This window comes from Bubalus bubalis, chromosome 1, assembly GCF_019923935.1.
Source record: "Bubalus bubalis isolate 160015118507 breed Murrah chromosome 1, NDDB_SH_1, whole genome shotgun sequence".
Classification (NCBI taxonomy): domain Eukaryota; kingdom Metazoa; phylum Chordata; class Mammalia; order Artiodactyla; family Bovidae; genus Bubalus; species Bubalus bubalis.
In genome coordinates, this window is record NC_059157.1 from 133,108,340 (window position 1) to 133,131,983 (window position 23,644).

General features: G+C 35.2%; 1 protein-coding gene across 2 annotated transcripts in view; it reads right to left on the reverse strand.

Annotated features, from left to right (window-relative positions):
* Positions 1-330: 330 nt before the first annotated feature.
* Positions 331-23,644, reverse strand: part of MFN1 (mitofusin 1) — a 38,775-nt gene continuing 15,461 nt past the window's right edge. For both annotated transcript variants that reach the window (XM_006054298.4, XM_025287974.3), the window contains 11 exons: positions 22,848-23,001; positions 22,665-22,732; positions 17,188-17,309; positions 15,056-15,182; positions 14,779-14,883; positions 14,308-14,410; positions 13,943-14,172; positions 12,006-12,158; positions 10,046-10,242; positions 7,965-8,099; positions 331-2,503 (listed from right to left, as the gene is read on the reverse strand). In XM_006054298.4, the coding sequence (XP_006054360.3) occupies positions 2,422-2,503; positions 7,965-8,099; positions 10,046-10,242; positions 12,006-12,158; positions 13,943-14,172; positions 14,308-14,410; positions 14,779-14,883; positions 15,056-15,182; positions 17,188-17,309; positions 22,665-22,732; positions 22,848-23,001 (1,476 nt within the window). In that variant the 3' untranslated portion in view covers positions 331-2,421. The remainder of the gene's footprint in view (positions 2,504-7,964; positions 8,100-10,045; positions 10,243-12,005; positions 12,159-13,942; positions 14,173-14,307; positions 14,411-14,778; positions 14,884-15,055; positions 15,183-17,187; positions 17,310-22,664; positions 22,733-22,847; positions 23,002-23,644) is intronic.

A 23,644-nucleotide genomic window follows, 5' to 3' on the forward strand; every position in this document is an offset into this window, starting at 1 on the left:
AGTTTTTAGTAGGATTACTTTTTTAAGTCTCAGAATTAAACTCCAAGCCCAGCAGTTCATGCTCAGCTCTGATTCTCTAAGCATTCTCATCATGAAAAACACATGGGCTGCCAGAAGCAAGGAAGAGATTGGAGGTCCAATGACCTCTCCTATAGTAAGTACTGTGAATGCTGGCCTACTGTTAAAAGGCCACAGATTTTCATTAGAAAGCAAAATTTAAGTCATTCTTCCCTTAAAGCTCCCTTATGATAAAAATGAGCCAGTTTTCCCAAGATAGCTTATATGCTTGCCGTAAAAATCTTCAAAAATAAAAGATTAAAACTCACTAAATGCCAGTATAAATGTTCTATTTGTCAACTTTCAGGCAAACAAGTTTTATTTTCACCTTGCATATTATAAAAAGTCTAGATTTGTAAAAAGCTAAAGGTTATACAAAGTTTATAAATAATCCTGCACACACACATAGTAGACAAGTCAATGTGCAGTAACTTTGAACATCAGCCATAAATCACAATTCTTTATCATTCATGGGCTTGGTCATAGGTGCACTTACCACAAGCATAAAGGTGGGCTTCATTATTTTAGTGTCCCACTTCCAACATTCATATATTTTCAAACTTGATCAGGCAGAACTGGATTCAAGCTACTGATGGAAAATTTAGTATAAACTTACTACAGCAGAACCACTATTCCACAGTTCCCAAATTTTGGCATGCATCAAGGATCACCTTGAGGGCTTGTTAAACCAGAAACTGCTGGTCCCCAAACCTAGTCTTTGATTCAGTAGGTCTGGGATGAGCCCCAAGAATAATTCTTACAACTTCACTAGTGATACTGTTGATTGAGGGACTGAACTGTGAGAGCCACTGGACTTAGCACTCATGGGATAATACCAAACCACTAGACTATTATTTCAGAAGTTTCAAGTACTTGTGTATAAAGATTAAGGCCTTCAACTTGTAACCTTAATTAGCAGTACCCAATCTTAAACATCAGTTTTTTCTGTTGCAGTTGTTACTTAGTCCCACTTCTTGGTGACTTGTATAATTTTTTGGTTATAAAGCCACAATGTTAGCTATAAATGAATATCTGGATTTGAATATTGCATTCTAGTATCTTATTTGCATAAACAAACATTAAAGGCTTCTATGGCCTAAATAATTTTATTTTCTCCTTAAAATAACCTGAAAAAGTGTTGCACCTGTTGTGAAAAGACTGAATTGCATCCAAGAGACTTAAATGTACAGAAAAAGTACTGAGTATTAAAAGAAGAAAAAAAGCCTGAAACATTATCCCTCCCATGGAAGAGCATCAACTCTACCAGCCAAATGCGCTGTGTCTTCTGGGATTGTGGATTCCTAACATGCAGCTGGTGATGTTGATTCAGTGGTCCTCAAAACTAGTTTTGCATAGCAAAGCCTTAGACCAGTTTTTAATGTTTCCATATATGTTTCTATTAGTTTTTTTTTTTTTTAACACAGAAACAAACACAATATTTTAACTCATTTTCATTAAGGTAAAAAATAAAATTTTTAACCGTGCCCTGTCAAATTCATACAATAACATAAAAAGTCACCGTGAGGGACAGCCCAGCAGTATCCTTGGCAAATACTTTTCGAAGAACAGCATTTTTGATTGTAGCCACCCAAAATTCAGATCTTCCATCTCTTTGGCTATTTTTATCACTTCAAACTTAACTCTTAAAACAGACAGAAAGCTTTCCTTACTGGAATCACAGCTGAGATTGAACATGTTTCTTGAGAAACATGAGCAGACTATTTAGACCCAAATACTTTCATAAAGGACTTTCTTTCTAATAACAAACCTATACACTGCTTTACATCAGTTTCAATGGGAATAAAAGGGAGTAAAAACAGCATCATTTATTAGTGGTTTACATACCTGTCAGGATGGCAAAAGTGATTGTAACCTGCATAAATAATACACTCAAGAACATTCCGCACTCCTTTGTGGTTACAGCAATATAGTTTATAAAACAAAAATATGATTATTCCCATTAAAGTCGGCATCAAAAATTAGTTTTGAGAAAGAAGGTGAAAGGAGCATTCTCTAACTCCTGGATGCCAGGAAGCAGAGTTTTTCAGAATCAAAAACAAAGAGAGCCCTAATTAAGAGCAAGGCCCCACCCCTCAGGGGTCACAGAGTTGTTTCTTTTGCTTTAAACTAATTCATCATTTTCACATATCAAAGGAATTTTCTTTACCCAAAATTAAAGAGACACCATAACATTCTTCAGAAGTGCAAACACCCTGAGATAGATCAATACCAGGATCTACTCAAGAAATTGGTATTTAGGTATAGTTAGTATAATTCATACTTAAAATCACTTCATAAAAATAACCGTCCAAATCTTCCAAACTCCATTTTCTCCTATGATGATCACCAAAGCAATCTCTATTGTTAAGATTCTTCTTCTCTGCTTGAATGTAGAAACCGCTTAGTAAAATTCTCCAGCTGGTTTTCAAGTTGAACAGCTTTATTTCTAATTAAAAAAAAATGAATAAATACCAATCTAATTATCATAAAGGTCAATGAGAAAAAAATGCATCCCATCCAAATCTTGAAAAAAAAAAATCACTAGTTAGCTGTTGCTACATTTATCTGAATTCAGATTCACTCTTAAAAGCATTTACTGTATATGCTACTATAACTTAGTAATAAATACAGACTCCACTGGCCAGGAAAGATATACTGAGATAAAATCTTTAACAAGAATGAAAAGCCTACACATACGTATACCCATGGCTGATTCATGTTGAGGTTTGACAGAAAACAAAATTCTGTAAAGCAATTATCCTTCAATTAAAAATAAATTTAAAAACTGAAAGAAAAAAAGAATGAAAAGCTTAAGAGACAGTGGAGTCACACCACCTTACAAAGAAATTATATCCTAAGTCACATAAAGATGTAATTGTTCCTGAATTCCCTATAAGTATAAAACATAGAATAAGTGGTTTTATGTATACATACAGTAGCTGGCAGATGTCAAAGGACCATAGTTGCCAAATATATATATTTTTTTAATATTAAAAAATTGTATATAAAGAAACCAAATGCCCATAAAAAGAAAGCAGGTTTGTGTCTCCCATTCTCATAATGTGCCTCGGTACACACAAATACTTAAATGAATCTCTCTCTTTCCTTCTTGTTCTTGTTTTGTATGTTGCTAAGTGGATATTGTCAAGGTCATATAATTTAAATGTGCATGTGAACTCCACTGTGTATTTCTTCAGAAAATGCTCCTGAGATACATAAGTACCAGTAATCAGTTTTGTTTTTTTAACTATATCAAGATGAAAAAATAAAAACTTACCTCAGTTAAAAATTGTTTTCTATTGGATACTGTTTCACCAAATTTGAAAGGCTGTATTTGGGATGATCTAACTTAGGAGCAATGGAACACACAAAATTCGCTTGGGTGGGGGGTGGTGTGTGTGTGTGAGAAAGGATGTTGTGGTCTAAGTCACAGGCAGTCAAGTTTTCAGAGACTCTAAACAGAAACGCGATGAGAATGTGACCGCTGATCAGACACAAATACCATGCATGGACAGATTCTGTGTGTGTGTGTGTCTGTCTGTCTGTCCATCTGTAAGGATGTTGAGGTCTAAGTCACAGGCAGTCACGTTTTCAGAAACTCTGGAACAGAAACGCAATGAGAATGTGACTGAAATACCATGCATGGACAGATTCTGTGTGTGTGTGTGTCTGTCTGTCTGTAAGGATGTTGGGGGTAAGTCACAGGCAGTCACATTTTCAGAGACTCTGGAACAGAAACGCGATGAGAATGTAACTGCTGATCAGACTTAGATACCATGGACAGATATTTGTGTTCCAAAATTCAGGTCGCAAAGACAGCCTCTCCAATTTGCAGACATTGCAAACCTTTTATACAGGCAGCGCGGGCGCAGGAGGGCCTAAAGGAGCTATATCCCACGTTGAAGGTCAGGAAGGGCGGCGGTGAGGAGATACCCCTCGTCCAAATTAAGGAGCAATGGCTGCGCTTTGCTGGAGCAGCCGTGAAGAGATACCCCACGCCCAAGGTAAGAGAAACCCAAGTAAGACAGTAGGTGTTGCAAGAGGGCATCAGAGGGCAAACACACTGAAACCATACTCACAGGAAACTAGTCAATCTAATCACACTAGGACCACAGCCTTGTCTAACTCAATGAAACTAAGCCATGCCCGTGGGGCAACCCAAGACGGGTGGGTCATGGTGAAGAGATTTGACAGAATGTGGTCCACTGGAGAAGGGAATGGCAAACCACTTCAGTATTCTTGCCTTGAGAACCCCATGAACAGTATGAAAAGGCAAAATGATAGGATACTGAAAGAGAAACTCCCCAGGTCAGTAGGTGCCCAATATGCTACTGGAGATCAGTGGAGAAATAACTCCAGAAAGAATGAAGGGATGGAGCCAAAGCAAAAACAATACCCAGCTGTGGATGTGACTGGTGATAGAAGCAAGGTCCGATGCTGTAAAGAGCACTATTGCATAGGAACCTGGAATGTCAGGTCCATGAATCAAGGCAAATTGGAAGTGGTCAAACAAGAGATGGCAAGAGTGAATGTCGACATTCTAGGAATCAGCGAACTGAAATGGTCTGGAATGGATGACTTTAATTCAGATGACCATTATATCTACTACTGCGGGCAGGAATCCCTCAGAAGAAATGGAGTGGCCATCATGGTCAACAAAAGAGTCCGAAATGCAGTACTTGGATGCAGTCTCAAAAATGACAGAATGATCTCTGTTTCCAAGGCAAACCATTCAATATCACAGTAATCCAAGTCTATGCCCCAACCAGTAATGCTGAAGAAGCTGAAGTTGAATGGTTCTATGAAGGCCTACAAGATCTTTTAGAACTAACACCCAAAAAAGATGTCCTTTTCATTATAGGGGACTGGAATGCAAAAGTAGGAAGTCAAGAAACACCTGGAGTAACAGGCAAATTTGGTCTTGGAATACAGAATGAAGCAGGGCAAAGACTAATAGAGTTTTGCCAAGAAAATGCACTGGTCATAACAGACACCCTCTTCCAACAACACAAGAGAAGACTCTATACATGGACATCACCAGATGGTCAACACCGAAATCAGATTGATTATATTCTCTGCAGCCAAAGATGGAGAAACTCTATACAGTCAGCAAAAACAAGACCAGGAGATGACTGTGGCTCAGACCATGAACTCCTTATTGCCAAATTCAGACTGAAATTGACGAAAGTAGGGAAAACCACTAGACCATTCAGGTATGACCTAAATCAAATCCCTTATGATTATACAGTGGAAGTGAGAAATAGATTTAAGGGCCTAGATCTGATAGATAGAGTGCCTGATGAACTATGGAATGAGGTTCATGACACTGTACAGGAGACAGAGATCAAGACCATTCCCAAGGAAAAGAAATGCAAAAAAGCAAAATGGCTGTCTGGGGAGGCCTTACAAATAGCTGTGAAAAGGAGAGAAGCGAAAAGCAAAGGAGAAAAGGAAAGATATAAACATCTGAATGCAGAGTTCCAAAGAATAGCAAGAAGAGATAAGAAAGCCTTCTTCAGCGATCAATGCAAAGAAATAGAGGAAAACAACAGAATGGGAAAGACTAGGGACCTCTTCAAGAAAATCAGAGATACCAAAGGAACATTTCATGCAAAGATGAGCTCGATAAAGGACAGAAATGGTATGGACCTAACAGAAGCAGAAGATATTAAGAAGAGATGGCAAGAATACACAGAAGAACTGTACAAAAAAGATCTTCACGACCCAGATAATCACGATGGTGTGATCACTGACCTAGAGCCAGATATCCTGGAATGTGAAGTCAAGTGGGCCTTAGAAAGCATCACTATGAACAAAGCTAGTGGAGGTGATGGAATTCCAGTTGAGCTCTTCCAAATCCTGAAAGATGATGCTGTGAAAGTGCTGCACTCAATATGCCAGCAAATTTGGAAAACTCAGCAGTGGCCACAGGACTGGGAAAGGTCAGTTTTCATTCCAATCCCAAAGAAAGGCAATGCCAAAGAATGCTCAAACTACCGCACAACTGCACTCATCTCACACGCTAATAAAGTAATGCTCAAAATTCTCCAAGCCAGGCTTCAGCAATACGTGAACCGTGAACTTCCTGATGTTCAAGCTGGTTTTAGAAAAGGCAGAGGAACCAGAGATCAAATAGTGAACATCCGCTGGATCATGGAAAAAGCAAGAGAGTTCCAGAAAAACATCTATTTCTGCTTTATTGACTATGCCAAAGCCTTTGACTATGTGGATCACAATAAACTGTGGAAAATTCTGAAAGAGATGGGAATACCAGACCACCTGACCTGCCTCTTGAGAAATATGTGTGCAGGTCAGGAAGCAACAGTTAGAACTGAACATGGAACAGCAGACTGGTTCCAAATAGGAAAAGGAGTATGTCAAGGCTGTATATTGTCACCCTGTTTATTTAACTTATATGCAGAGTACATCATGAGAAACGCTGGTCTGGAAGAAGCACGATCTGGAATCAAGATTGCCAGGAGAAATGTCTAACCTCAGATATGCAGATGACACTATGACACCACCCTTATGGCAGAAAGTGAAGAGGAACTCAAAAGCCTCTTGATGAAAGTGAAAGTGGAGAGTGAAAAAGTTGGCTTAAAGCTCAACATTCAGAAAACTAAGATCATGGCATCCGGTCCCACCACTTCATGGGAAATAGATGGGGAAACAGTGGAAACAGTGTCAGACTTTATTTTTCTGGGCTCCAAAATCACTACAGATGGTGACTGCAGCCATGAAATTAAAAGACGCTTACTCCTTGGAAGGAAAGTTATGACCAACCTAGATAGCATATTATAAAGCAGAGACATTACTTTGCCAACAAAGGTCCGTCTAGTCAAGGCTATGGTTTTTCCTGTGGTCATGTATGGATGTGAGAGTTGTCTGTGAAGAAGGCTGAAGGCCAAAGAATTGATGCTTTTGAACTGTGGTGATGGAGAAGACTCTTTTGAGTCCCTTGGACTGCAAGGAGATCCAACCAGTCCATTCTGAAGGAGATCAGCCCTGGGATTTCTTTGGCAAGAATGATGCTAAAGCTGAAACTCCAGTACTTTGGCCACCTCATGCGAAGAACTGACTCATTGGAAAAGACCCTGATGCTGGGAGGGATTGGGGACAGGAGGAGAAGGGGACGACAGAGGACGAGATGGCTGGATGGCATCACTGACTCGATGGACGTGAGTCTCAGTGAACTCCAGGAGTTGGTGATGGACAGGGAGGCCTGGCGTGCTGCAATTCATGGGGTCGCAAAGAGTCGGACACGACTGAGCGACTGATCTGATCTGATGTGATATGTAGCATGTGCCCTGGTAAGTAGTAGCAGAAATGAAATGATGGTTAGTGATTCTCCCAGACTTGTAGTTGAGCCAGCTAATGGGTAGCAAGTTAAGAACTGTCAAGAAGTATAGACCTTGCACTAATACTTCTGGTCTTGACTCTCCAAAGCAGAATTTATTTAGGGAAACAATAATGGAAAACAAACAATCCATGGAAAATCATATTAAACCATAATTCCACTTTATATTAGGATATCTTGTTTACTTCTGCTGCTTCAAATTGAAGTATACCTAAGAGTTCCCACAGAGAAGAAAAGTTATCAATCTTGGATATATAGGACTGAAAACTCATAATTTTAATAACAGAACTGCTCTAAAAAAGGACAAATATAGCTTAACACAGGGCTCTAAGTCTGAATCTAAAAAATCCCTTTAAATTCATATTTTTTTGCTGTTGAAATTAGTTTTCACTGAAATTATAAAACATACGGAATTAACTATGGAAAATTATAATTAAGCCAATGCAGAAAGCCAAAAATTTTAACATAAATTTGCTAGCAATTTTACATAATTATTTTGGTAATGAGACAAGTAAATGTTCATATTATTCAGAAGAAAAAGTTTAAATACCTTAAGAGCTTTGAATTGTTTTGTATTTTCTCCAATTGATCTATTTCTTTGGATAATCTAGCAATTTCTTCTTCCAGATGTCTTTGTGTAATATCAACTTGTTGGCATAGGCGAGCAAAAGTGGTTGCCATTTCCCTTAAAATAAAAAACAATTTTATCAGCAGTCATGAATGTCTTTTTAAAATGAATAAGCTTTCAAGTTTACATTAAAAAAATCAAAAGATTAAAAAATCCCTAAGAGATAAGGTATCAAAGAACATTGCTAAGAATGGTATGAGGGAGGGTAGAGTGTATGTACTTGTAAGCGAATATGACTGTGGGCTTGATTTCATCTGGCCTCAAGACAAATGCTCAACAGGTAATAACTGCTCTGCCATTTTGCTGTGAATGTGAGTAAGCTATAAAAAGGTTGGGTATATTTCTTCAGAAACATAATAAGCCTTACTCTCATCCCCTACCAATAAGAATAAATTACTGGAAACAGGAAAGGAAATTTCATGAACTTCTGTGACTTAGTCAAAAATACTTTATAGGAACATTTAATTTAACTACATTTCTAGAGTCAAAGGGTGTATTTGTGTGCTAGTTAATATGTGGACTTTGGCAAATATTGTGTTTGCTATTGGGAACATGCCTAGTAGGTGTGTACCACTGGACTTTGATTGACTGACTTGTTTTTCTCTGCAACTATCCTCCTATTCTCTTGCCCATCTTCATCTTTCCCATGGTCTTTTCCCTCTCCCATCTCTCCTCATCTGACCAAATACCAAGGTTAGACAAATGAAGCATCTATTTTAACATTTTACTACATTAATATTTGGCTAGTATTATTTTAACTGGAATAATTTTTTGAAGTTGCCTCTGTTGAAGTCTAAAGTCATTTAAGAAAGAACACGTTATCTTTAACTTTTAATCTACCATAACTTTTAGCTATAGTTATTGTCACATGGTAGGTGATTAATGTTTGATAATGATAAATGGAAAGCTTCATTCTGTTTTTATGAAATGTGAACCTCGACTGATTTCTTTTGGAGGTCTACGTCATCCTCATTAATATAAATAAATCAAAATTAACACCATTAAATAAAATAGCTCAATAAATATCTGGGAAATGAATGAACTCAATCAGTGGTCTCAATTCTGTGACCTCGTTGTTTCCGTTCCCTACAGCTCTAAATAGGTTATTACAGGCTCTGATCTTGTGTCTGAAACAGTTTAATCTTCTGGCAGTTTTTGTCTCCTGAGGCTAAACCATTTTACACACTATACCACTGCCATGTTATCTGTTCTAGAGCTTAAATTTAATGATGTCACTCCCAAGATTCCTGATTATCCAAACCTGTCCTACTGTTAGGCTTACACTCCAGTGGACCACTCTTATGTACACATCTGCCACACTGAAATCTCATGTTTCTGAACATATTCCTTTTCTCCCTGACTTCTTGCCTTTAGTTTGGGCTCTTTTCTCTGTTTCCCTCTTTCTATTCTGCACATTCAAATCTCATCAGGCTACCTCTCCTCCAGGAGACCTTTACCGATCCACTGTCTTTTATGCTTTAAGATTCTAGAGCCTCACATTATGAAGCTCTCATTACCTATCATTTTTCATCTTTTTTAAAAATAATTATGTACATGTTGCTTCTTCTACTAAATTGCAATTATCTTTAGCTCAGAAAACTTTCTAATTCAGGTGTCAGTAGCACCCTAATACAGAATATTATGTATGCATCGATTTGATTGGGGTCCTATGTATTTTTACTAAATTAACAAATATGTGAGATACATAAAAGAAACTCAGAAGACCCAGGTATTTATTATTATAATAAAATTCTCTTGAGTTTAAAAAAAAATCATGCCTATAAATCTGGGCTGTAATAGTAAAAATAAATTACATTCACCACCATGCATTTATTTTGAGCCTACTGTTTGATCATTCTATTTTTTCCGTTTTGGTGGCAATTATAAAATATGTCCACGTTGTGCTAATTCTTTGAGTTGTACTCTTATTCGTGCATTTCTGCATGTACGTCATACTTCAGTAAAGCTTTAAAACAAAAACACAGATGAATCTTTCAACTTACTGTTGTACTTGATGGCTGCAGTTTGCGCTTGTGAAGCTAACAATCATCTGCAGTTTTTCAGTTGCATAATTCACAAATTGCTGTTTAAAGGCTCTCTCCTTGGCACGGGTGGTCCAAGTGAGCCTTTCATAAAGATACAAAGCTCCATACATACTTAATGAAACAGATATGAGTTTCCAACCTACAGTTTTCCAAATCTGTAAGATAAATTCACAGCTTACTTTGAGAAAGAAAGATACTACTAGGGAGACTGTACTGAAAGGCATTTTAGAAAATGCACTGGTTCTGTACAGATCCTTGAGTTAGATCCATTTTTTAAAAAATGTTATCTTCCTTCTCTATAAGAAAATATGAAATTACTGAAAATCAAGCTGAAAAAGCAGCACAGAAATAGCAGGCAAGAACTTTTATAACCTGCCAAGTATTTGGTAAGTTGATTCAATGTATCTCAAAAAGGAATGATAATTTTTTTAGGTCAAAAATTTAAAAAATCAAAACAAACTATATATAAAATAGACTTCCCTGGCAGTCAAGTGGTTAAGGTTCTGTACTCCACTGCAGGGGGTATGGGTTTGATCCCTGGTCAGGGAACTATGGGGACTTCCTGGGTGGTGCAGTGGTAAAAGAATCTACCTGCCAGTGGCACCCCACTCCAGTACTCTTGCCTGGAAAATCCCATGGACGGAGGAGCCTGGTGGGCTGCAGTCCATGAGTTCGCCAAGAGTCTGACACAACTGAGCAACTTCACTTTCACTTTTCACTTTCATGCATTGGAGAAGGAAATGGCAACCCACTCCAGTGTTCTTGCCTGGAGAATCCCAGGGACAGGGGAGCCTGGTGAGCTGCTGTCTATGGGGTCGCACAGAGTCGGACACGACTGAAGCGACTTAGCAGCAGCAGCAGCAGCAGTCAATGCAGGAGACATATTTGATCCCTGGGTCAGGAAGAAGCCCTGGTGTAGAAAATGGCAACCATCCCAGTATTTTTGCCTGGAATATTCCACAGATAGAGGAACCTCGTGGTTCTTCATGTGGTTTCAGAGGCAGACATGACTAGGTGCACATACACACACACACACAGCTGTGATCCCACATATCATGCAGTGAGGCCAAAAAAAAAAAAAAAGTAGCCAACAAGTACCTACTTATAGCACAGAGAACTATACTCAATATTTCATAATAATCTATAAAGGAATCTGAAAATAGCTATATATATATATACACACACACACACGTCTGTATGTAACAATCACTTTGCTGTACATCTAAAACACAATATTGTAAATCAAACTACATGTCAATTAAAAAAAAGGAAAACAAACCTATGCTGTTAATGACATAAAAAATTTTTTTAATATGTAAGAACTACTACAAAAAATAACATTTAATACTTTAAGGTGATCTCTTTGGTATTTGGAGAAGGCTAGATAAGGGCGCTAGATCATTGTTATTCCAATGTATAAGTATTATTTCTTTGTGTGCTGTGATGGAAATATTACTTAAAAATGTATGTTGTGATAACCATTTCACAATACATACATACATTAAATCCTGTGGTACACCTCAAACTAATACAATTTTATATGTGAATTATATTTTAATATAAAAATAAATATTTAGGGCAGTGGGAGGGAGGCTTAGGAGGGAGAGGATATATGTATATTATGGCTGATTCACACTGTTGTATGACAGAAACCAACACAACATTGTAAAGTAATTATCTTCCAATTAAAAAAAATTAAAAAACAAATAAAAATAAATATTTAAAAAATTTTAAAGATTAGATCCACGAAACTCAGTTCACTAATTTTAACCTACAACTTTTCATATCATCTTATAGAATCTGGAAACAGAAGTAAACATACCTTTCTTTTCCTGATCTAGCAGGTAGCTTTGCAAAAATTTCAATTTTAATTACACCAAAAAATACTGTTTCTAAAAAAAAAGGTACTGTTTCTTACCACTCCGCCAACAACAATGATGCCCATAGACGTTCTAGATGTAAGAGAGGCTAATGTTGTTATTAGGGTAACCATGAGTTCTTCCTGTGATGCATTATCTGGCGTTGCTGGGTTGGAAGGACCAGTGGGAGTAGAAGCTAAAGATCTGGGGAGCTGATAAGGTTGAGGGGTAAAGAATTAATTCAATTAAACAACTATACATGGAATAATCATTTTAAAAATTCTATTATATTCTCTTTTAAAATTACAGCAGTAAAACTACAAAAAGAATGACTCCAATTAATGAGTTTACCATAAATACATGAAGAAAATAAAAATGGTCTGAAACCATAAAGAATAGATTTTTATAATATAAAATAAGTCTATCTTATAACAATAGGCCCTCAAGTCTCAAGAGAAATTAAAACTGCATATAAAATTTTTTTCACACCAAAACACAATCTTTTAAAAAAATATTGGGCTTCAAAATTAAAACCTTGAGAATTTCCTTGTGGTCCAGTAGTTAGGACTCCACACTTTCACTGCCAAGGGCTTGGGTTCAACCTCTGATCAGGGAACTAAGATCCCACAAGCCGTGCAGCCAAAAATAATAAATAAATAAAAATAAAAAATGAAAGCATAATAAAATAAAAATTAAAACCTTTACACTTTAAAACATACCATAAGAAAATTAAAAGGCAAGCTACAGACTAGAAAAACAAATATTTTGAAATCATGTATCTGATAAAGACTTATATCTGGAATATATGTAAAGGACTCTTGAAAGTCAGTAAGAAGTCAAATAACCTAATTTAAAAATGAGCAAAAAATTTGAATAGACATGTTACAAAATGAAATACAAGAATAAGCATATGAAATGATGTTCAAAATCATCAGTCATTAGGGAAACACAAATCGAAACTATTAATACAATGAGATACAACTTTGTATCTGCCAGAAAAAAAAGCCTTGATTAGAATGTGGAGAAACAGAATGTTTCTCCATACATTGCTGGCGGAATGTAAAATGGTGCATCTGCTTTGGAAAACAGTTTGGCAGTTCCTCAGAAAGTTAAACATGGAGTTACCATATGGCTCAGCAATTTCATTCCTAAATACTCAAGAGAAATGAAAACACATGCCCACATAAAAACAGTATATGGGTATTTGTAACACCATTATTCAATGAATAATAGCCAAAAAGTACAAGCAACTCAAATGTCCATCAGTTGATGAATGGATAAATAATATGTGTGACAGCCACGGCAGAATACTATTCAGTGATACAAAAGAAATGCTGAATACTGACACATGCTACAACATTCATACAGTATGATGACAAATCTTGAAAACATTACGCTAAGTGAAAGTAGCCAATCACATTTTGTATGACTCCATTCATAAGAAATGTCCAGGAAGAGCAAAAATAATAGCTAGAGAAACCTGACTAGCAGTAGGGCTGGCAGTGGAAATGAAGCCTGACTGCAAATGGGCACAAGCATATCCTCAAGGGTGACAGAAATGTTCTAAAACTGGATTGTGGCAATGGTTTTAAAACCCTGTAAGTTTCCTGAAAAATTACTGAGTTGATAAATTCAAAATAGTTTTTTTTAATGATTAAGATTAGAAAATTTACAAAACAGAATATCAAAAGTGAATGCAGAGTAACCTACAACAGTATTGAATGAAAATTTGGGAACTGGCTTTCCCTTAAACATAGTAGTATACTTAATTCTAAAATGGCTCTATATCATAAATATTACCGTACAAATAAGCAAAGCTGACACAGCTAGTTCTACAGAGAAAATCGCACAAATGAAATAAAAAGAGACTCTCAACTGGTAGAATCAGATACATACCTGTACAGTATAGCAATAACCACCTAATAAAAAGCCTACTCAAATAGAAAATTAAAAAAAAAAAAAGCCTACCAAAAAATATTTATATATAGATAGATACCTGAAAGATAGGCTCCGATAATCCTAGAAGCACCCGCTGAGCATTTGTAGGGCCCAAGAAACGATGGACAAGAGAAGCCCAGCCCAGAGAAAAACGAAATACAATATCCTCCTGAAAATCTGAACATAACTTGTGGCAATTTAGGTCATAGCTAAGATCAAATTTCTTGCAAGGAACCAGTGTATGTAGTTTATTCTGAATACCAGCTGGAAGTAATGGCTTCAGATTTTCTAGAAAGAACCAAATTATGATACTTTGGTTAACAACAGTAAATAATGTCTTACATTTTATAAGATATCTAAAAGATATTTTAATAAATATACATATGAAAAAACTACATATGAACTTGCAGACATAAATATTACCAATAATTTCTTGCTGGGATTGAAGCATTGAAGCGTTGACTTCACTGGTGCACCGATCAGCCAAATTTCTTCCCATTCCGTCTTCTATGTGCTTATTTAACTCCTGTTAACAATGGTAATAAGTGTCCACATTATTTTCTTCTCTAGAACATATACAGACTTTATAAAAACACTAAAAAAGTAGTAAACACTAAAATGACTTTATTCTTTTGAAGTGGATAATTTTCTTGTGTATTTTATAATTTACATTTATTATAAGAATGCACAGGAGATCTAACAGTTTAATCCTGTACTGATTGCCATGAAGACACTAAAATGCCCAAATCACTGAAGAGTGGAATAAGACTCAGTGGGCTGCCGTCTATGAGGTCGCACAGAGTCGGACACGACTGAAGTGACTTAGCAGCAGCAGTAGCAGCAACAAGATAAGTAAACTGTATCTGAATCACACTTAATAACAATGTAACTTACATTTTTGTATACTTTCAGTACACTTGGAGTAGGATGAAACTCAGAACAAAATTCATCAACCAAAACAGAGAGTCGACAAATTTCATCTGTCATTGCACATGAAACCTGGAAATACAAAAAAATCAAAATTAGAAAATTTAAACAAGATGACTGACTACTCAAAAAAATCAAATTGAAAAAACTTAATATTCTTTTAAAGTAACAGATGGATAATATTTTTAGCACTATCAAAAGTATTATCATTCCCAGATATTATCACAAAACTAACGTTACCCACCTTATTTGCAACCTCCTCTGTAACCTCCCTGATTTTTTTTTTAACATCCAGTGTTAAAAGGTTCATCTGGTTTCGGATAAAGTCCAGTCTATCAATTTGGTCTTCCCTCTCTTCTATTGAATAAACCCTATTGTAGTATGAAGAGTAATTATATTCAGGATACATTTAAGTTCTAAAGAAATTAAGTAAAAAAGTAAAAAAAAATAAAAATAAAAAAAAAGTAAAAAAAAAAAAAGAAATTAAGGAGACACTCACATATATTGAACCATCTGTTAGTGTGATATAAGAAAACAAACAAAAAAAAACACCTTGTATTTCAACATCTAAAAGGGATTCAAATAACATTTCACTCATAAAATGTTTTACAGATAACTGGATAGAAACTCCTCTCTCTCTGCTCCTGTGGCACCTGAATCCCACAAAGGATTAATAAGGATTCTAAATCTCCACCCATTTCACAGATACAAATATTTAAAATAAAACTAACTCATTATTGAGTCTACTTAATAAAGCACCCTGCAAGCTCACACCAGCCAGCTGCTAGTTTTTGTTAGTTTCCTTGGAATACAGTCACATGCATTCATGTACCTATTGGGTGTAATCGGCTGCTTTTGCTCTAAACTGCAGAACTGAGTAGCTGCAAAATAGACAGTATGACCCACAAAGCCTAGAATATTTACTATCTGCTAAATTTGTTAACCCTTGGATGATATAGGAAAACAAAAGCCTGAGATTTTTTTTTTTTTAATATCTTTAGCTAAAAGAGTTACAAACCATCCTCAAGTCACATCTGTTTTTTGTGCCAGGTTTATTTCAATGTTTATATTTTTATAAAAATTAAGGTCAACCCAGTGGACCAATACTTACTTTGGCTACCGTAATATAGCAACTGAGTTCAATATACATAAACACTGTGACAAGGCTAGCGATCAGACTCTGGGTTCTGACCCTTGTGTTTATTATGCTGCAAATTCTCTAATTTTATACATAATGCATTCTGCAAAAGTGCCAAAATTAGGCAACAGACCTAGATATGAGAGGAGTTTTCTTCTCAGCAAGATCAAATACATTTAAAATTTCCAATTTTATATCATCTTAGATTTAATCTTAGATGCTTTATATCTTTCCATTGATTGGCTTAAGTCCACTTAAAGGTTCAGTTGAGGCTTAACATCATTATGCTTGTAACATCTAATAACATCTTGATCTTAGTTTCAAGTGTACCGATGTTTGTGAGAACTACCCTTTTCTTTGAATAGTGCTGGTTTCTGTATTCGTTTTCATCATTATAAGACAATAAATGGAATAAAATACTGTACTACAGTATGACATATGGAGTAATGCTTACCAAATTCACCTTCTGTCTGGCAGGTAGTACCACCTTGCTTGTTTACCAGCTGATATAAAACCACAACTGGCATAAAAGAGTGATTTCAAGATTTCAACATATGAGTAAATAAAATTTGAGTGACAGGTTGAATGTAAAAAAAAAAAAAGTCACCTGTTTGGAAGTTTGAAAAATTCTGTTTGAAGAAATGGTTCTTTCACTGCTTTAAAGATATTTCCAAGTCACTGAACATTTAAAACTCACAACTCACACACAAGAATACTGAGATCATATTCTGAGAATGCAATGCTGCTACTGCTAAGTCATTTCAGTCGTGTCCGACTCTGTGTGACCCCATAGACCACAGCCCACCAGGCTCCCCCGTCCCTGGGATTCTCCAGGCAAGAATACTGGAGTGGGTTGCCATTTCCTTCTCCAATGCATGAAAGTGAAAAGTGAAAGTGAAGTCGCTCAGTCGTGTCCGATCCTCAGCGACCCCATGGACTGCAGCCTACCAGGCTCATCCATCCATGGGATTTTCCAGGCAAAAGTACTGGAGTGGGGTGCCACTGCCTTCTCCGGAGAATGCAATACTGAGAATGTAAATAATGTGCTCAAGGTTGTTAAAAAAAAAAAAATGCTTAACAGTTTCAAATATTCATTAAAAAACATGCAAGAAGGCATCAGCTAAACCTATCAGGCTGATGTTAGTGTGAAAGGTATTCAATAATAATAAAAATTTTATATCAGTCTTTTTATAATGACACAAAAATAATTTTTATTTTGCAATAAAATGAATTCATACCTTTTCTCTGCTGCTGCCACGTTTACTGAATCCATTATGTTTTTCACAGTTTCTAGTATCTGTTTAGCTCTGATAGTGTGCTGTTCAAACTTTGTTTTCACTGCTGACTGCGAGATACACTCCTGCGAGGGGCCCAAGCCATAACACATTACTGTAATTCCATCCAAACATTTTCAGGAATTTAAACACAAAAACTTGCTGTTCATAACATTAACCAAAACTGACATAAGGAAAAAAAATAAATGAAACATAAACACAACTTAAAGTTATAAAGGTTAAAAAAAGTCAAGGATTCAAAAATAAAAAAGCTTTAACAGCAAGTTCATAGCTTTGTGTAATTTTACACAGTAATGTGCAATGGATCTTTGACTATACTATCTTCAAAAACAAATTAAAAAGGGTACTATTTTCAATGTTAAAAAAGATTTCCTATTAGATTACTAATTTTACTTGGATCACCTTTAATCTATTTCTAGTTCATCTATCTTGATCTTCCTCAAATTTGTAATTGATAACCTCATAAAGTTCTTAAGCCATGGAACCAGAATTCTACATTGAAAAAAATTAGTTGAATGATGCCGCATAAAATTCACAAAAGAACTTCTACAGATTAAAGCCTGAACAAACTGAAAAATACTGTTTTAACAGTAAACAACATAGTATTTTAAATTGTTTATAGAAAATATCTATAGCTATTTCTAAGATAATCCCATTATTGTCATGGGACAATATAGAGTGTGCATACAAGTCAGAATGATACGTTATCTCATGTTTTACTTTCAAGTTAATTGCAGCTCTTAACTTACTAACAGTTGTACAAATCAGTGATTCATGACGAGTATTTTTTACACAGAGAATAATACATCAAAATGCATCACATATGATCATGGATGTTTCTTTTGTGAAATTGTTTCAATTTCAGTATGTGTGCATACTGCTTGTTATTTAAAACATTTACTGTGATTCATCACTTAAATCTTTGCAAAATTACTAAATTAAAATTGGCCTTTCACTTTTACTTCATAGAAAGTCTAATTCTATACTGACATTAACATCTGAAAACAACTTCAAGCATCTGTAGGGAAATGCTAGCTGGTCTTCGAACAATCAAGGAACACTCATCTGGGTCACAACGTCAATACCCAAAATAGATGTTCTGTAGGACACCATGTTTATTTTTTACAATAAATTTTTAAAAGGATATACCTTCCAACTCTCTAATATTTTCATGAATTTATTTTCTTGAGCTTAATATAAAACTGGTACAAACTGATAATTACTTCCTAAAGTAATACTATCCTTTATCAAAATAAATAGCTTTTAAGTTTTAAAGGCAGTCAATACCCTAGCAGCACTGTTACTTGTTACCTTGAAATCATTAGTATACATTCAATCAATGTCCTATTTATAATCTATATTAAGCCTTCACATTTCTAAAATGATTATTTTGTTCACTTCACTTTACAGAAAGTGAAAGCACTCAGTCATGTCTGACTCTTTGTGACCCCATGGACTATACAGTCCATGGAATTCTCCAGGCCAGAATACTGGAGTGTATAGAAAACAAAATAGATTCATTTCTTTAGCTCCAGGGTACATGAGGATAATTCATTTAGCTAACAGTTTCCTTAACTCAGAGCCCACTACTTTTTTTCAAAGCATAATCTCATTTTTGCTCATCATCAAGCTCATTTATAAGTTTCTCAATTATCATTAATCTTGAAAAGATTAGGAAGTTAAGAGTATTACTGTTTTGTACATGCCAGAGCAAAAGCCACCAAAACTACATAATATCAACTATAATATCAACTGCTTATTTTTTAATGACCAAAACAAAGCTTTGATTTTACTTTAAATAACTGTCTCATTAATTGCCAAATTAACCTTTACAAAACTATTATAAAAGAATAAGAATAGTTTTAAAAGAAAAAAAAGTTAAAAGAAATTCTATGTTCCTCGATGAAGCAGATCTAGATATCAGCAATGAAGACCCCAAATTTGTAGATAACAGCACAGTATTAGAGCTAGACTAGACAAAAAGGAAAAATCTCCAAGTTATTACAAGTTATTCCTTGATCCAAAAATATACAGTAGTGAATATGTAGAAAGAAGAAAACAGGCAATTGTTTTCTAATTAAAAAGTATGCCACACTGATGTTCCCACTGCTCAGAAAAATATCAAAAGTCAACTACAAAAGGAATACTCTATTCCAAATGAAGTATAGGAAATGCTAATTTAAATAAAGCTTTACTGAACCATTTCTCAGAGTCCTATATACACTAACATACTTATGAATCTCCATGGAGGTCACATATAGCCTGCAGTAGTACCAGACTTATTTCATCAGAAACTCTGCTTTCATAAGGTGAAGTTTAAAATACCACACCAGACAATTTAAATTCTATCTTGTCAGAATATGCTAGAGGCTGCTTAAAACTTATTAAAGATTAGAAGCAAAACAATAATCACACTTCAGTTAAGATCTTCTGATTTTCTACTAACATCTAAAGAAAATAGCTTACAACTAGTCATACACAGTTACAAATTTATAAATATTAATATTTATGTGTAATTAAAACATAAAACATATTTGTCAAGTCCCCTTGATAAAAGACCCCAAATACCCAATAACATGCTATTTACCACTCCAAATTGTTACTTGGAAATATTTTAAACTGACAGAAGAACTGCAAGAAAGAACACCAAGATACCATATACCTTTCAGCTTCTTCTAAATCAAATGAATCTCAAGAGGTCTATGGTAAAGATCAGATTGTTTGATAAAATGATGAACTTGATACAGTTTTTCTTTTCACAAAAACCGTAAGACTACACACACAAACAGAAGTCAATTCTGAAAACAGAAAATGGGCATTTAAGGCCACATGTCATCACAACGTAAAAAAAGAGAAATCAAGAAAAGTCATATGGGAAGAATCAAAATACCTGAATTTTAATAACTCCTGTATTGAGTAGGAAATGCCAAAAACTATAATTAAAAATTAATCAACAATGAAATCTGGATACTGAAAGCTATGGAAGACATCCAAAGCTACACCCACAAATTCATTCCCCTTTTATAATGAAAGCAGAAAAAAACTTTCTGTAAACATTAGTTGAACTGAATGACTAACAACCAAAAAATGCTATTTATAAACTGATAAATTATTCAATTAATCTTTAGAGGATACAGCAAAGCAACAAAATCATTGACAAATCTCAATTAATATTAAAATATATATATTTCTTATATACTTTATCTAATGATATATCTATATCTATATATAGGTATATAGACATATAGAAAAGGAATACAAAAATTTTTAATAAACAATTTTATACTAGATTATAAATTCTCAGCAATGTATCAATTAATAAGAAATCATAAATTATCAAAATTAATTTTAAAGGTAACAAATTTGAGCTTTGGCAAAAAGTTGAAAAGAGCTGTCAATGTAATTACCAAAAAAAGGTTTGGCCATCAAGACAAAATTGTTTGCCCATATGACTATTAGCTGCTACTGCTGCTGCTAAGTCGCTTCAGTCATGTCCAACTCTGTGCAACCCCACAGACAGCAGCTCACCAGGCTCCCCGTCCCTGGGATTCTCCAGGCAAGAACACTGGAGTGGGTTGCCATTTCCTTCTCCAATGCAGGAAAGTGAAAAGTGAAAGTGAAGTCTCTCAGTCGTGTCTGACTCTTAGCAATCCCATGGACTGCAGCCTACCAGACTTCTACGTCCATGGGATTTTCCAGGCAAGAGTACTGGAGTGGGGTGCCATTGCCTTCTCTGGACTATTTCTAACATTCTCTACAACTTCATGGAAAAGCTCTTGCTCATAAATAGTTTTTTCCAAACATAATTTTTAGATTCTCAAAAGAACTTTTAAAATAAAAAAGTGAAATACCAAGTTTCTTCTAAAAACATTAGAAAGAACAGTTCCCAACTCCTCCTGATTATTGCATTCACTTGGGGAGCTTTAAACATACAAGAGATTCCTAGGTCCATCCTAGCCCTACTGGATTAAGTCTCTGGGATAGGTCAGGAGCCTGCAGGTCTCTAAAGTACCTCATGTGTTTCTCATCACCAGCCAGGTTTGGGAACCAGTGCTCTACAGCACATCTTTTATTCTTCTCATTCCCACCTCTTCAAGGAGATATTCTGGGAAAGCAAAAGCTGTACCAGGAACCAATATGAAAGAGGTATGAGTGTATAACTGAACAGTACATGATTTGGTAGGAGAAATCAATGATAAACACATACACACAAAGAAAGAAAAGTTCAATAAATAGGAAAAGATGAGCAAAACAACAAAAGATACTCTCCCCAATATTTTTCCCATGGATGAAATGACTGTTCCTGATAAGAGTGGGTAGAGGATTGAATCTCTTGTGCAAGAAAAGGGAAAGAATATAAAAATGATTTTTAAGTAACTGGGATATCATGTATCCTACAGCTTAACTTGACAGAACACCTGTTGATATTCCAGGGACCTCTGAAGAATCAGAAACACTTTACCAAGGGAACAGAGTAGGCTGTCTTAAACATTTTGTGTTTGTCTACCTAATGGCCTTTCTTCTTCTCACCAAATTAAAAGTAGGCGATAGTGAGCAAATGATTAATTTTAAAAATTCTGCCAAGTACATTCAATATTTAAGTCCTTAGTATTATAATAGTTACTACTTATAAGGAAGAATTACAGATGGAAGTTTTTTCAGTTCTGAGTATTTGTGTTCATCTGGGGGTGAGGAGATATGTAATCTAATAAATACAACTAGACAGAGCTAAATGAGAGCCAAGAAGATTAACAGCTAAAGTATTTTTCAGTCAATCTAGGATGTTTTAAGGTCTCTGAATAAAACACCTATCCCAAAATATAACAGGATCTTCTCTCTCCACTGGCACACACATTAGTTATTCCTGCACCTCAGTAGCTTAGATTCCCCTAAAGTATAGGACCTGTATCTTAATTATTTTTGCATCCGTTTGTTTTGTTCAGCACATTTGGCATAAAACATGGAGAATTAACAGGTGGCAATACAGTTGAGAAATGTTATTAACTTTTGTCAAATGGCGTTAACTATGTTCTATCAAAAGAAAAAAGATCTTCGTTTAGCTCTATTACCCATTCCAACAGCAATTACATTTCTTTAATCTTGTCCCTAACTACTGAATATAGAGTATTATATTCATTACACAACACAGTATTAGAAAATAATGTCTCATTTAGATACAAATACATTTAAAAAAAAAAGAATAAGAAATTACAATCTTTAATTCTCTGTTCTTACAGATCATCCATTTTGCAGGGACCTTCTTTCTTCAAACTTTCCTTGCTTCACTTGTTCTGTCAGAAACTACACTAAATAACACCAAAGGTTATTAACAAAGACAGGTAATGAAAACAGAAGATTATGCTCACTTTCCAACCAATGCTACAGTTCTATATTAGTCAATACATTCACAAAATTCCTACCTCAAAGATTTGTTCAAAATTCTGAAACTCTTGTAATCTTGCCTGAAATCCTTCTGCAAGTGCCCCACCTGTAATATTTAGGTGAAGAGTTTAAAACCTAGTATATAGCAAGATAAGATATTTGCATGTTACTTTTATAATCTATATTCATATTTCCAAAGGAAATCTATAATGAATACATACCACCTTCTGGCATCCCCTGCGCTTTGTGCTTCCTAGCACTAAGAACTTCCTTCGCAGAAACAAAAAAGATACGATTGCGTGCTTCTAAAGGATCCACAACTCTGAGCTCCTCCACCAAAAAATGCAGGCATCTTTCCATGTGCTGTCTGCGTACCTAGCACACACAAAAAAAGGGTATTAAAAGAATTCTAATAACTAAACAAATATGAGTTATAGGCCTATACTAAACTCCAATTATTGTGATATTAAGGATGGCATCACCAACACAATGGACATGGTTTTGGGTGGACTCCGGGAGTTGGTGATAGACAGGGAGGCCTGGCATGCTGCGGTTCATGGGGTCACAAAGAGTCGGACACGACTGAGCGACTTAACTGAACTGAAATGATTACTATACTATGTAGTAACAGTTGCCTTATACTTTTTTTATACTATTTTTTTCAACTACTTTTTAAAAAGTTGGAGTATAGCTGCTTTACAATGTTTTGTTAGTTTTGCCTTATAATTAACAAATAAATTCAAAAATTCTAATAAATGAAGTCTGATACTTGCTGATAGGAAATCTTCCTCTTAATGATTCTTCCTTGAACATTTAATTTAAAATTCTGATGGACCATCAAATACTACACAACCATTAAGAAATATATTGTAGACAAATACTAGTACTTAATGGCACAGGGAAAGGTTTTTAATTCTCTATTAAGGATATATCATGTGTATACATATTTATGTAATTAATACGTGGCATGCAGGCAACACTCACTAAAATGGGTGGCAATTTAATTTCTTCCTTAGGA